Source organism: Pelodiscus sinensis, chromosome 1 (genome assembly GCF_049634645.1).
Source record: "Pelodiscus sinensis isolate JC-2024 chromosome 1, ASM4963464v1, whole genome shotgun sequence".
In the NCBI taxonomy this organism is placed as follows: Eukaryota; Metazoa; Chordata; order Testudines; family Trionychidae; genus Pelodiscus; species Pelodiscus sinensis.
Genome location: NC_134711.1, coordinates 248395983 through 248410742, shown reverse-complemented (window position 1 = coordinate 248410742; position 14760 = coordinate 248395983). Strand labels below are relative to the sequence as shown.

General features: G+C 33.4%; 1 protein-coding gene across 2 annotated transcripts in view; it reads left to right on the top strand.

The window, feature by feature from the left end:
- Positions 1-14760, top strand: part of CLYBL (citramalyl-CoA lyase) — a 270792-nt gene that overhangs the window by 228834 nt on the left and 27198 nt on the right. The window contains exons 3-6 of one of the 2 annotated variants that reach the window (XM_075918756.1): positions 6941-7129; positions 10608-10709; positions 12634-12727; positions 14119-14286. In XM_075918756.1, coding sequence (XP_075774871.1) covers positions 6941-7129; positions 10608-10709; positions 12634-12727; positions 14119-14286 — 553 coding nt within the window. Of the gene's footprint in view, positions 1-6940; positions 7130-10607; positions 10710-12633; positions 12755-14118; positions 14287-14760 lie in introns of both variants that reach the window. The other variant, XM_075918755.1, reaches the window with a different exon arrangement.

Here is a 14760-nt window from a genome sequence, read left to right as displayed (position 1 = left end):
TCTGTCACACAGTGAAAAGCACCCTCAGAAAGCTGGGGGGTGAGGGAGAAGTAAAGAGTACATCTTGCAGCCACCTGAAAATAGTGTGAGTTTGATTTGTTTTAATTGAAAGGTTGTTTACATCTCTTTCATAAGTGTTTATAAAAGTTGGCAGATAGAAGAATAGCCTCCTCAGTGGGTGGACAAGATTATCTCATTGGACCTATCGTACATAGCACGCTTATCACACAACTTTTGAATACTGGTGCTACACACAATCTAAATGCATAAATCAAAATACATACAGGCTGTGTCTACAGTGCACCCCTTTTCCGGAAAAGGGATGCAGATTAGACACTTCGGAATAGCAAAATCCGCGGGGGAATAAAAAATCCTCCGGAAAAGGGCTTATTTTCCAGAGAATCACGTCTAGACTGGCGCTTTTCTCTGGCTTATCCCCAAGCCGGAAAAAAGCGGCAGCCATGTAAATGCAAATACTACGGGGGATATTTAAATCCCCCGCGGATTTTGCTATTCTGAAGTGTCTAATCTGCATCCCTTTTCCGGAAAAGGGGTGCGGTGTAGACACAGCCACAATGTTCACACACATGAAAAGTGCCATGAGAGCTAAGTATTGTTATTGCACACGAAGAGAGATTTAGGCTACATTTTAAGACTACAGGCATGTTTGTATACATCTCATCATAGTGACCTCCTTTTAAAATGCCACATTGCTTTGATTATATGAAAGATATAAATGTTGGGAAAAAAATTACACACAATTTGTAAAAAATATTTAAATCACTTGCAATAGTTCTCTCAGCAGCAGCTATCGTGGCTCCTCAGAGTTTCAGCAAATTTACGTAGTCCAGCATCCAGGAACTTTAATCAGGATACATAAACCCTGGATTCTGGGCTGCTGACCTTGTGGAATTCAGATTTTAATTTTCTGATTCCCTCACTTTTGTGGCGATTCAAGCCAAGACACCTCCTGACGGTCATATATGGAAGTTGTCCAACTCTGATGATGTCAGGTGGATGCCACTGAGTAACTTCAGGAGTCCACTCATTTCCACACTGGAGTGGGGGAGGTGAGGAAGCTCAGTGAGCCTAAATCAAAGGAAGAGCTGCCAATACATTTAGAGAGTTTTAAAATGTACTGTTCTTTTAAAACAGAAAAAAATATGAAAAATGCTGTTCAACAATGCATTGTTTGATTATTGGAAAGAAACCCCATTTAATAAAATGCTGTAGGAGTAAGGCCTTTACATTTCCTAGCAAAGCATATTAACTTTACAAGTTAGTCCATAATGCAGGTTATTGAAATAATGGGCTTCAGTTTTCAAGATGATAGACCATGGATAGCATATAAATACATTTAGTAGAGCAGAGAGAAAGAGGCAGATGTTATAGATGCATACAGTAAGAAAAATCATTGTGTTTTAATGAATGTCTCTCATCAGAGAAGGGAAAAGGACAGTGTAAAAGAAGAAGGTCTCAAAAAAACAAATTGCTAGAGAAAAAAGCTTTTAAGGCTTCAGGGAAGGGGTTCTAAAAGAGAAGATGGAGGATTGTATTTCTCAGTAATTACCTAAATATTTATTTGCCAAAACTGCAGAAGAAGAAAAGAAGCACATAGATTCATAGATTCCAAGGCCTGAAGGGACTATTGTGATCTGATATCCTGTGTAAAACATACAGTACACTGAGTAGAGGTTTCCTCTCTCCTCTGAAACCTTCCCCCCTTTTTCCTTATCTTTTGTTTTCAGTACATTCTCTTATAAATTGCTTGTTTTATTTTATTGAAAGAAAATGTGTTTCAAAATAAATGAGACCACTTCATGTGTCTTAAAAAAATCTTGCAAACAACGAATTGAATTAAAAAACAGATAAAAAAATGGATTTCAGTAAAGAACGCTTTACTGTTTATATGAGGGGTTTTTAGATAGTTTTTTGGTCTGAAAGTCTTAGAAGCCAGACGAGAATATACTTTCAGAGGTTTGTTCATATTTTGGACTGGTGCAAAATAGAAAATAGATATTATGAACTATGTCTACTGTTTTGAGAAATGTTCAGCAGATAAACAAATTGTTCTGCATTGACATTTTTCTTTGCTTTCTTGAAAATAAATATGATTTTCTGTTCCATTTTCATTCTCTGCTGTAAACCTGAAACCAAGAGGCCTAATGTTTTATTTTACACAACTATCACCTCTGTTGAACCAGAGCTTATAAAAAAAATCAGGTTTTCCCTCTGCACAAACTAATTTTGCCAGAGTAACGTTCATTATTATGAATATTCAAGGGCATTTTGAAGAGTCAGATCCGGAAAAAGACATAATCTAGATTTATGCAGCGCTCACTAATAAAAATAATAAAAGATTTATCAGTGTCAAGTTGTTTAAAAATCCACTATAGGGAAGTAATATTAAATCAGAATTGCATATTTTAACCATGTTAATAGTGTCACAAAACATAATTCTAATTGTGACTATAGTGATTAATTTCTGTTGCTGTGTGAAACATACAAAGTCGTTAAGGCTGTCATGTACAGGACATCTTCTGGTCTACCATTGTAGCAGATGAAATTTTTGTATTTCAATATGAAGAGTTAAAGCAAAGAGATGGTAAAAGGCTAATGTCTCAGACATCAGTTTTAACATGTTTTCATTATTCACTTTAACCTCCTCTTCATTTTATTTTGTATTTATTCTGTCTTTTCATTAAGGAATGAAGGTCTTGAGAAAAAATTACTGAGTTTATCCAGGAAGATCAAGTGAAATAGAGATATAACTCACAAAACACAAGACATGTTTATAGGGATACATGCCTAGCCACTCCCATCCCAAAGATAATACAACTCTAACAATTACAGTAATGAGAGATTTGTTTGTAGAATATATTATCAAATACAAAAGAATATATAAAGTATAACTCTTATCCTTGTTGACCTAATACCAAAAATTCCATAAATCTAAGGGTCTTTGTTTAATTATTTCTTTATTAATGTTGTGTCCAGTGTTTGGGAGGATTGGGGGGCTTGTGTTTTGAGGTTTGTTTTTTTTTAGTTCTATGGCATTGCTCCTGTTTCAAAGCTGAAATTTCTATATGTTGACATATAATTTAAAATAAAAAGGGTGCTAATTCAGATGTTCTGAAACGGTGTTAATGCTACTATTTAAGTCATTTATGTAGGTGTGTTTATATTACGTAGTTTTATAAATAAGCCCAAGGGGCTCCTTCTTAGTTGTCACATTCTTCCTTGAATGTCGTATTCTGTCTGTCTTATCCTATCCGACAGTAGAATTGATGCCGCACTAATCCCTGGAAGTTTGGAACTAATGAACTAACTGCTGAGCTGCCGCCACGGAGCTTGGTCCCAAACTATACTGTACTTCACACTCGATTTATTCTCCAGATGGCGAGACTGTGCAGCCCTGCCGCGAGGGACCACCTCTTCCACTGGAGTGTAAAAGTGGACGGATGTTGTTTTCTTTGCAGATTTGATAATTCAGAGCTAGAAACTTGTGAAGATGATTAGTTATTAGCTTTAATGGGTGCCAATTGAACCAACTGCACGCATATTCCCTTCTTTAATTTCAGTGTCTCTGTGTCTTGGTGATGGTTGATTTATCTGCAGTGCTACGTCATCGAAACCTTTATCTTCCCAATTTGGTTGCAGTACATGGCAACAAAAATCAAACTGTGCCCTATGGAGAATCAAATATTAGAATGAATATAATAATACATTTATTAGCTACTGTTTCTACATTTAAATATGCACAGAATGGATTATCAAGTGAAAGATGTCACTCTAATGTACTATAGTAATATCACTATTTACAAGAAGTGTCAGTCATCTTTCTAGCTCGTTCTATTTTATAAGCATCCAATGTGTGTGGAATCCAGATACTAATTGGGCTACAATAATCCCAGACTATTTTGGGAGGGAATAATCTATTGAATTATCAGGTTTTCTCCTTTTTATGCATTCATTCATTCATTCATTGAAGACAATTATCTTATGATACAGTGCTGACATAAAGCACAGAGCAAATTTATTTAAGTCTGACCATTTGTAGTAGGGCTTTGGTAATGTCTTTAGAAAGAGGTTTATTCTTACACCAAAGGCCTATGTATAACCTGTATATATATGATTGCAGCAAATATAAAAGCTTTTCTCTATTATTAAATTGAGAGTAGATTAACTAAAAGTTTGAGCTTTTTCATATATTATGTAATAATAAAAACTATTTTATTGCATAATGATGCAGAAACAGTTTTCTTCCTTTTTCATCCATGTTTTGTGCTTTTTTTTTCATTTAGTTTCCTGTTTAACCATGACATTTTGTGTGGTAATCCTGTCTGTGGACCTGATTCTGCACCACTGAAATCAATGAGAGTTTTTCCACTGATTTAAATAGGGACATGTTATCCTGTTCAGGAATGGCTGAAGTACTCAGAATCTTCTGAGTAGCTAATACTTACCAGTCTGGTCTGGTACCTACCAGACTGGTCCATAATTAAAATGTACATAACTGAACTGGGATTTAGAGATCATGAGGACCAGGTGGATTTCATCAAGGAGAAAATCTTCTTCATTGCTGGGGTATCTCTATCTCTGAAGCGGACACAACTAAAATGTAATCGTTCTAAGAAAGTGAATCTGTTTTCAACCCAACAGATGGCATGCGTGTGTTAGCAAAACTGTAACATATTTCTCTATTAAAATATGAAAAAATAACATCCTTGTTGGTTGGTACAAATTCAGTGATGTTATTGATTATTTTGGGATATGTACCAAAGGGATGCACATTTAGTTTATGTAAATTACTAAAAGCAACAGCCTGTTAATAAGTGTTTTGTGTGGAAATATATACCTAGAAGGACATGATCTGTGTTTTTATGGGATGGGGGTTTACAGTCTGAGGGGGAAAACAACTAACAAGAATGCCTACTGCTCACTATTATAATTTGGAAAAAATCAGAGTGTATAGTTTTACTGTTATATGTGCTCAATTAGAATTGGATTCTTCTTTATTGCACAGTTTTGGAAGATCTTTAAAGTGGCTCATTATGTACTGAAACTGTGATCATTTTATCTGGCATTAGTTAAGAGCATAAATTGGTTTAGAGAATGTGTTTTAAACTATCACTCTACACCAGATCACAAACTTTCAGATCAGCTAAGAAATTAACTATTGCTGCTCTGACAATGAAAATTTAGTGGAATTTGAATTAGCCGGTGATGTCATCACATAGTGCAATTTGAAGAAATCAGAAGACAAACAATAGTAGATACCTTTGGAGTCCTTTTCCAGCTAAATATGTTTCAGTAAACTATGTGTATGTTGATTCCATAATGGTGGCAGCTAGAATTCATTTACAATAGCAATAACGTTTCTGATTGTATTGATATTTTAATGAAATGACCTCTGAATATAGCCTTGTATCATAGCATAGGGGTGTGTCTGTGTTGTCATTTTCTATCCTGCTGATGGGCATATGTTAAAACCTTTGGAGAAACATGGATGATAGTACAAAGCTGAAGGCTGTTTGATTCAAGTTTCATTAACCTTCAGCTTCATTATTCTTTCACTTTAACTGGTGAGAGTAATCACTTGCTTCTGTCTAAACTTATCCTAATTATTGGCAATCCAAGTCTTGTAAATCAGTACACTGCAGTGCTGTCTTAAACTGGTCTTGGAGACATATTCTGATCTGACCTGACAACTGGAAGCTACTGTTTCCTCACACTCTTTAACTCGGACCACATTTTGAAATCTCTTCTGCCTCTACTCACAGGCAGAGATTTGTATCCGTCTGGTTTAAATCTACTGTCATGTGTTGTCTTGCTGATTAGTATTAGTCTCATTATTAACTTTGATGATTTTTTTCTGTTTTCTTCTATTTTCTAAATAAGTATTTCTGTTCAGATGGCTGTATATTGTTAAAACAGTTTTTTAAGTAATCATGAGTCAGAAGCTTTAAAGTTTTATTAGTACCATAAAAACTCTTCACAAATGAAACTACTTTTGATAAGTGTTCATTTTCACAATGAGAATTTGTTAAGGGCTGTTGGCAAGTTGAAGGAATTTGTTTTTGAAACTGAAATTGGCAGGAAGTAGTGAGCTCAAGTGCTTTCTTTTCTTTTCTTTTTTTTTCTTTCCCTTTTTTCTTGACGCCAATAGAAGTGTTTCATTTCAGCAAAGGATGTAAGTATTCTGAATGCAAATCAAGTATTGGACAGATAAATAAACTTTCCTCTGTCACCATTTTTGTGAAGTGTGTCAGTTGGAAAATGTTTTTGGAGTTTTTATTTTTGTTGATAACATAGAGTATCTTTTTCACTATCAGTCAGAGTTTCCAGAAAAATCTGCATATTATTTTGGATTGCATGGTATTACTTTCATGTGTGAGTTGCCTACTCAACTGCAAGCATTCATACAGCTTAATGAATAAAAAGGATAATGATACATCAAAACAAAAAATAAGTATATAAGTCTGCATACTGATAACTATAATGTTATTGTGGTCCATTAGAATTATACAGATATTAATTGAAGATATTATTATTTTATGCAATTCTCTTATTCCATTTTTGGCTATATGAAAACTATTGGTATAGAAAGATGCCAGTTTAAAGATTTGTGTTTGTTAGACATTTTTCAATACCTTTAAACATGAAATTGATGTTTTCTTCAAGTACTGTAGTAATCCTATTATTAAGCAGATGTGAAAATTGAGTATTTACTATCAGTTGTAAATATATTGCTAAAACTAACATTCTGGGGGTATTGGCTATGAAAGGTATAACAAAAGGCAAACAGTAATTAATATTATGGTAAATTGATTTTTATATTGTTGGCTTCATTTTTTCATCAGTTTGATATGATTTCTGCTCGGTAAGTTTTTCTATCAAGAGAAAATAAACTTAATTTTTAAAAATATGTATATTCTAGGGAGAAGCAAGGCTGACAGTTGTGAAAACACTGAAAGAGTTTGCGTTTGGCCAAACTGAAAAGTGCGTTAGGATCAATTCAGTGTCCAGTGGTCTTGCAGAACAAGATCTCGAGGTCCTTTTGAGGTCCAGTGTTCTTCCTTCAAGCCTGATGCTGCCAAAAGTTGAAAATGCTGAAGAAATAAGATGGGTGAGTAGTTATCAAATTGTCATAATCATAGTTTTGGATTGAAGACTTGGGGCCAATTTAGAAGGAGCCATAGGGACCAATGAGCTAGAGTTACAAAGAATGTTATCATGGGACAATGTTTGTATCTAGGAAAGAAAACACTAACATTTCCATTAAAATGTTCATAGTCTGGAGCTGTACACCAAGCATACATGTAGCAACATTAGTTTTTAAGGAAAACTAGTTTTCTTAGCACTGTAATTGATAAAAAGAATAACTATGTTACAATATGTTATCAAAATATAGAAGAAAATGTGTAATCATTTGATTTGTTCCATTCTATCAAACTCTGAACCTTCACTGACACCTGAAAAGATTCTGTATGTCAATATGTTTTATGTACATGCCTGGGAAGTTGTAGATGGAGAAAACATGTTAGCAACATATGAAAAAATGGGGAGGGAAAGGAAAAGGTCACTCCTTTGGGGCAACTAAAGGAACCAACAGGAAGCTTTTAACTAGTGTTTTTAATTACCACAGATATTATTTCCTGAACAGTTCTCTATTTCTTCCTTTTTAATTGCTGACAGGTGTGTTTGTGTTTCATGAATGACTTTTTAGCCAATAAAAACCTGAAATGTAAATGGTTGGCATGTCAAATTACTTAAGAAAACTTTGAAATAGGCCTAATTATGCTATAATTGTTTTAATTGTTAAGAAGAGGTACATTTTATTTAGCGATACCATTATTTCTGCAAAACGCTGCTAAGGAATAATGTTTCATTATGCAGTTCCATACTTTTGAAAACCACAAGTATAGGGAGTATCTAAAATTTATGTGACCTGCAATGAAAGATGTATTATTATCAGGTTTAATCCCAACATCTAACCTTGATCAAGCTTTTAAGATAGTATATGTAACTAAAACTGAACAAATATGTTAGTTATATTACAGTACTTGTCCATTTGTAATAGTGTACCTTCAGTCTTCCCTGTTTCTAATGGAAGGTATGTCCCCTTACACCACGATTTAATTAAATTAACTAGAAAATACCTTTCAAGGTTTACAACCATGTAAGTGTTAGACATAATTTGTCATTTATGAATATTCATGCTTCCAAAATGACAGGAGCCTCACTAGTACCTAATATTGGTTTTGCATTGGTATGAAATCTGAAGACTTTGTCCCTCCCATCCCCCAATGGCTAATTTTCATACCTATCATCATCCCATTTGAAAATAAAATAGCACTAGCTTACGTCTTATTGTCTGTATGTTTGATCTGTTGCATTTTGGTAACAGAGAACATGTTGGATTTAATAACACAGTTTTTAAAAATGTTTAATTTTTTGAAATAACAGAAGCCTTTTGCTGTTTATTTTTCTGCTCATTTTTTTATGTGAAACATAAAACCTGGAGGCTGATGCACAACTAAAAGATGGGCTTACTTGTTTTCTTTTGTGTGAGAATCTCTTGCTTTCCTTTTGTCCCTAGTATGGGTACTTGTTTGACTGGCATGGCTTATTGGACTATAACAAGCGTAACTCTCCCTCTTTTGTCATGGGACAATTCTCCCACAAATCCTGAACAGTGTGCATTCTTCCCAACACACTATTGGGTGTGCACTGGAATTGAAAGAATTGCTGAGGCCTGCTACTTCATCCCCTCCCCAATCTTTGTGTTTTTCCCCCTCTCTTTTTTCCCCCCTCCCTCCCTCACTGAAATGAACACTTTACCAGGCCGGAAACATTTAATCGTCTCCTTTTGAAAAAATTAATTGAAACTTCTCCACTAGTTACCTTTTGTATTAGTGCTTATAACAAATTATAAAAAGAAAGAGGAAGGAGACAGTATTTAATTAAAAATTCTCTTTTTTATCTTCAAAGTAAAAGATATTAAAATGGAGCATTTTTAAAGAAACCTAACAAGGTGGCTATTTAAATGTTTGAAATCTAACGAGTTCTTCCATTTAAACCTTCATCTAAGTTACCAACCCCTACTGTCCATTCATTTTTTTAAATTATTTTTAAAAGTCAAAATCATACAGGGATCTTCAGAACTAAAGCTGAAATTGTTTTAGTGCACTGCTTCCAATGTTCCTACTCTGACCTGTATGAAATTTACGATTTTCTATTGCTCTACCTAAGACACTGTACATATATGCATCTGAATTGCTGTGATTTTCTTAATTCTATATATTTTAGCTGACTTCTTTGGAGAAAAGTTACAGAAGAGATTTTGATGATGATGATGATGATGCACAGAAAAATGTGGGGAAGGCAGAATTCTTCATCGCGAAAAGCTGTGATTTATTTTGGCCCAATTGTAAAGTTACTGCAAATTGCTCGAAAGCTTTTTAAAGATCTCAGTGATTAGATTTTCCTTTCTTTTGGGGAGGGGTGAGGGAGGGAAGCTAAAAGGGGAAATAACACCTCTAATCCAGCTTCTGGTAAATAGGCTGCCAGCTTTTAAAATGAGTTTCCTTTCTATTAGTCAGAATATTATGCTAAGCCTTAAGCATTAGTTTTTTATGTTGCCATAGCAGCCTTATTCCTGCAGGGTTGTGACCTGTGATGATTACAGTACAAAGCTTATAGGGTCTTGAAACCCCCTTTGAAGATGAAAAGTCTTTGATGGTTTATATTTATGCAAATCTCTTAGATATGATTTACCCAACTGAGACTGAATGGAGAGATGATTAAAATTCCCTTTTCCTTTGATATCCATTAATGGTTGCATATTCCTTAAATTTAAAATGGATGCATGTGTTATTTTTGTCTTTATTTACTAAAATATCTTCTACCATACCTGTGATATGTTTATCTCCTCACAAATTACTAGATCTAGACAGACATAATAGATTTACAATATAGGGGGTTTTTTTCTTTTGAAAGGAGAAAAATATGTGCAAGAGCTTTTGTATGTTTCCAGATGATAGATTTTGGAATTTGGGCTACCCCACTGGCAGCTCAGAGCTAGCTGTGAACTGGTCTCATGGAAAAAATTGGAAAGCTTTGGTCTTCAAAGAATTAAACTTCCTTTTTAAGGCCTTCCTAGGTAAGCTAAAAATTATGAAGAAAAGCCTAGTGAACAAAGGGTAACGGTGCCGTAATGAATAATATGGATGCCACTTAGAAGGCTGCGGAACAGTTACAGTGATGTTAGTATTAGACATGAAACAAAACAGGACGTCAGGTATATCAATACTTGATTGTTTTTAAGGGCCTGCTGATTTGCATTTAACTCCATCAGGGTGCTAGGTGTTAAGTAAATATTTTTACAATTAAACCCTTAAACTTCAAAATATACGGTAATATTGCAATTCAGAATTGTAGGCCTCAGAACAGACATGGTTGAAAGCTTGAGCATTTTTTTATTACAGTTCTGGTTTTGTTTTGTCATTGCAGCCAGGTGAAATGTCTGAAAAGGTGCATGTGCATGTGGATATTTGTAAATGAATTTTTTTCTTTAGTCACTTTTAATGTTGTTCTGGTTTTAGTTTACAGACAAATTTTTATATCACTTAAAAGGCCGACCACTTGTAGAACCAATGAATTTAATCCCTTTTGTGGAAACTGCAATGGGGTTGCTCAATTTTAAGGTAAGGAACCTTGATGTGGTAAAGAGTTCATATTTTATCCTATCGGCGACCTAGATGTATGTTAAATATTTTATGTCCTTTAAATAAGAAATGTATCTAAATAGGAGCAATGACAAAAAAGGGATTACAGTCCTCTGAAAAGTTTGTTTCTGTTTCTGTAAAGGCCATAACAAAATCCAAAATATGTCAGTAAAATGCCAATACCAGATAATACGTAAAGACCATATAATAAAACCCTGTGAAATAATTTTTGTTTTACTTTTACATTTGATTTTTTCAAAATATGGAGATATTCTTTGAAATTATCTGGAAAGCTTGAATTGTTGTTGTAAAATTGATTGTTTAGTAAGTAGCATAGTTGACTTTTTATAACTGTATTTATAAATAAACTTTTCATCATTTCAGTAATTTTACCATAGTGTTTTTATTGTGGATTCTCATTATAAAATACTTCAAAATTCATATTATAGCTCTGAGAACAAATAATAATATTTCATATTTGTGCTCATAGGTGTGTTCTGCACTTAGACGTGTAACTGAAGTTCTAAAGTACCCAACATCTGAACAACATGAATGTTTTATTCTCAGGCTCACTTAAATTCAAATTATATTTTTTCTTTGTCTTGTATAAAGATTTTCTAAATCTTCCTCAGTATTATTTGCAAATTGACTGACTTGATGCTCATGAAATACAAATGGCCCCCAGTCTCAGTATTTAGCCTGTGTTTCTACAGGGAATACCAATGATGATGAAATGGAAAATCAAATGCACTCACTGGAAATGCAATATTCTTCTCCTAAAGCTTCAAAGAAAAGTTTCAGAGTAATTCAAAACTTGTATATATAAAGTGTTTCAAGAGCTGCTGAGAAGCCTCATTGTCTATGTGTATATATATAGCAAAAAACATTTACTCTTACTGCATACCTTAAATATATCTTGGAAAATAATTTAAAATATTACAAGACAAACATTCATATTCACTGTCAGTACTCAGAGAGATTTTATTTTAAATTTAAATTGTTTAGAATTTTGTGTCTGTGATATTTTATAGTAGAATTCCTAATAAATACCATAGTTCTTGGTGCTGGCAGGAGAGTTTCATCTTAAAATATACTGTATATACTACTAGTACTACTAATTTCTTATCTCACCAGCTCTCCCATATGGATGCCCAGTAGTACAATTTGTAATTACATCTGTCTCTCTAGGCATACCGTATGTTTCAAGACTATTAATATCAAAATCTTCTTTTATAAAATAGTAATAATGTTGACATGTATTTTTTTATATATAATACCTTTAAATGCTGCTTGTTTTTACATTAATACACCTCTGCACTACTTGTTGCATTTTTGATTTTGCATACCTATCTCTTAGTTGTATTTGACAGTATTAAAGATTTTAAATTCTCCAGTAAAGAATTCTTCCAGTAAGGAATCCACAACACGTTGAAACCTCCAACTATTATTTATTTAATAAAAGAGATTCTGGTCTTTGTTTCTGATGCAAAATTATTACATGCCAAAGCATAAACTCTTGAGGTAAAGTACATGTGCTTATTTTGGACAGTATTTAATAAGTACTTAGTTTACTGTAATTACATACATTTCTGAAGTGCCAATCACAGTAGTATCCATGGCATTGTGGTAAGCTCATTCATATTTGAAGGGGAAAAAAGGGTAAGAAATCCAGAATTGTATGCTGTAGCTACCGTATATATGTTCATATGTAGACATATTGTTTTAGATTTTGCTCTGCATCATTTTAAGATATTCTGTGCAGTTTAGTAGTGACAGTATTTTGTTTAGTTTGAGCTATTTTAGCTGAAAGAGTTCAAAATTTTGATAATAAAATGAGTTGGTACAATATGTTTCTGTCATCCCTGCATTCCAGGAGAAATTAATGTTGTGTTCTTATTTGAAGGCAGTCTGTGAAGAAACATTAAGAATAGGATCCCAAGTTGGCCTTCATTTGGATGCAGTAGTCTTTGGAGGAGAAGATTTTCGTGCCAGCATAGGTTCTGACTTGTTTATTTATTTAAAATGTATGACATTTGTAGTTGAGAATATCAATGGTATTTTAACCACTTGTCCTGACTGCACTCTAAAGAACTCTAAACATATGATTCTGCACATACTTATACTGGTACATTTTCCCACTTTTCTGCATAAGTTTTATTAATGTAAATTATGTCATTGAAATTTTGAAATCCAGAGTTTGATAAAACTGTGATTTACAAAACACCGGCTTTTTCCTATTCTTCTTGTTACAACTGTAGCTAAAATTTAAAAACCTGTTGAATAATTAAGCTTATTTTAAACTGTAATATTTATATGACCATCAATCTGTATATTCTCCCAAAAAACATATTTCAAGACAAATTTTCATGTCTGTTTTTAACATGGTTTACACTGAAGTGTATTTTGATATTACTCACAATACTTCCTTATTATGTTTAATAAATGTACTATAAATACTTTCTACATCAAAACAGTCATATCGCCTCATAGACTTGTGTTAAACTGGTACCTCCAAAGCCAGAAATATTTCAAAATTCCTTTTGTAAATTATTTACTAAACAGAGACATTATCTGCTAAAAGACTTTTTAATCTGATTGAGGTATGCACTGCTTAAAAACAAGTACAATTGAGAAGGATCAAAGTCATAATGAAATGTGTACATTTTCTAATGTAACAATTAACAACAAATTATTTATACAAATTGAGCATCTGTATCTGAACAGTGACCCTAAGGAAAAGAGAACAGATTTTTATTTTTTCACACCAAGATTCTCATGAGAATGTTTTTATCTGATAAACTGAACTCATGAAATCTTGTGAATGCTTTTGTCCCTCTCAAAAGTCATCCCATAATTTTTCAAATTTTCCCATCCAAATATTAAAGTTTAAATATTTTTCTAAGAACATCATTTATGGCAACAATCACAAACAAGGAAAGTGCAATTCTGTTCTCAGTGTGAGTTTTTAACCATTTTGTTAGACATAGTATGTCCATCTGTGTAATGCTTCTCTTGGTGTAACGCTTTTCAGTGCCATTACAATAAGTAATAGAAGCAAATAATTACTGAAGATGGAATCCTGCAGCCCTTGCTCAGCCAACACTTCCATTGTCCTCAGTCTCAGGATCTATGATTTGAACTAAATCATACCTTACATTTCTGAAGCTAATACACAAAGAAAATATTGTTTCTGGAAAAGTTTAATATTTGCTCAACTAAACTATGTAAGTGATTTCTGTACAACACTTGGTCAGGATACCTTTGTATCCCTCAATTTTTTTCTTTTAAAAAATGATATAAATGAAAACTCAAAGACATTTTCTATTGAAAAGTTTGAAATGAGATTTTAAAAACAAAGTTAATTTTTTTGTGTTCATTATTTTCTTAGGTGCTACAAATAGTAAAGATACTCATGATATTTTATACGCCAGGCAAAAAGTTATTGTCACAGCAAAGGCTTTCGACCTACAAGCTATAGACATTGTTTATATTGATTTCCGAGATGAAGATGGGCTCCGTAGACAGTCAAGAGAGGGGGCGCTAATGGGTTTCACTGGTATGGTTATCTAACAGTGTATTAAAAAAATTATGTATTTTCCTCAATATATATAGGTGCATTTTATGTCACTAAACCTGCAAACTAGTTTCTGTTCACAGATCCTTTGTTGATCAGTCAGTAATATTAAAAGCACGCCCAATTACTTATGCTTTTAAAATTGCAGACAAAAAAAATCAGGCTGCAAAATCATAGGCTGCTTTTTCAAAATCACATCAAATATATCACTACTTGTGTAAAGGAAGCCTTAGTATAAGATGTACCGTGTGTGGTTCCTCCTGACAGTTCAAATGAGAGGTGATATTGTGACTGTGATGAACAGTTTAAAATTTGTATTACTTTACTGTCTTTTTAAATGTATTTATTTATTTATTGTTAGGGAGTAGATCAACCCCCCAATATGCTAATTAGTATAGGGAAGTTATTGTCATGTTGTTTTCTTTTATTTGATTTTCCATATTCTGGCTCCCCTCC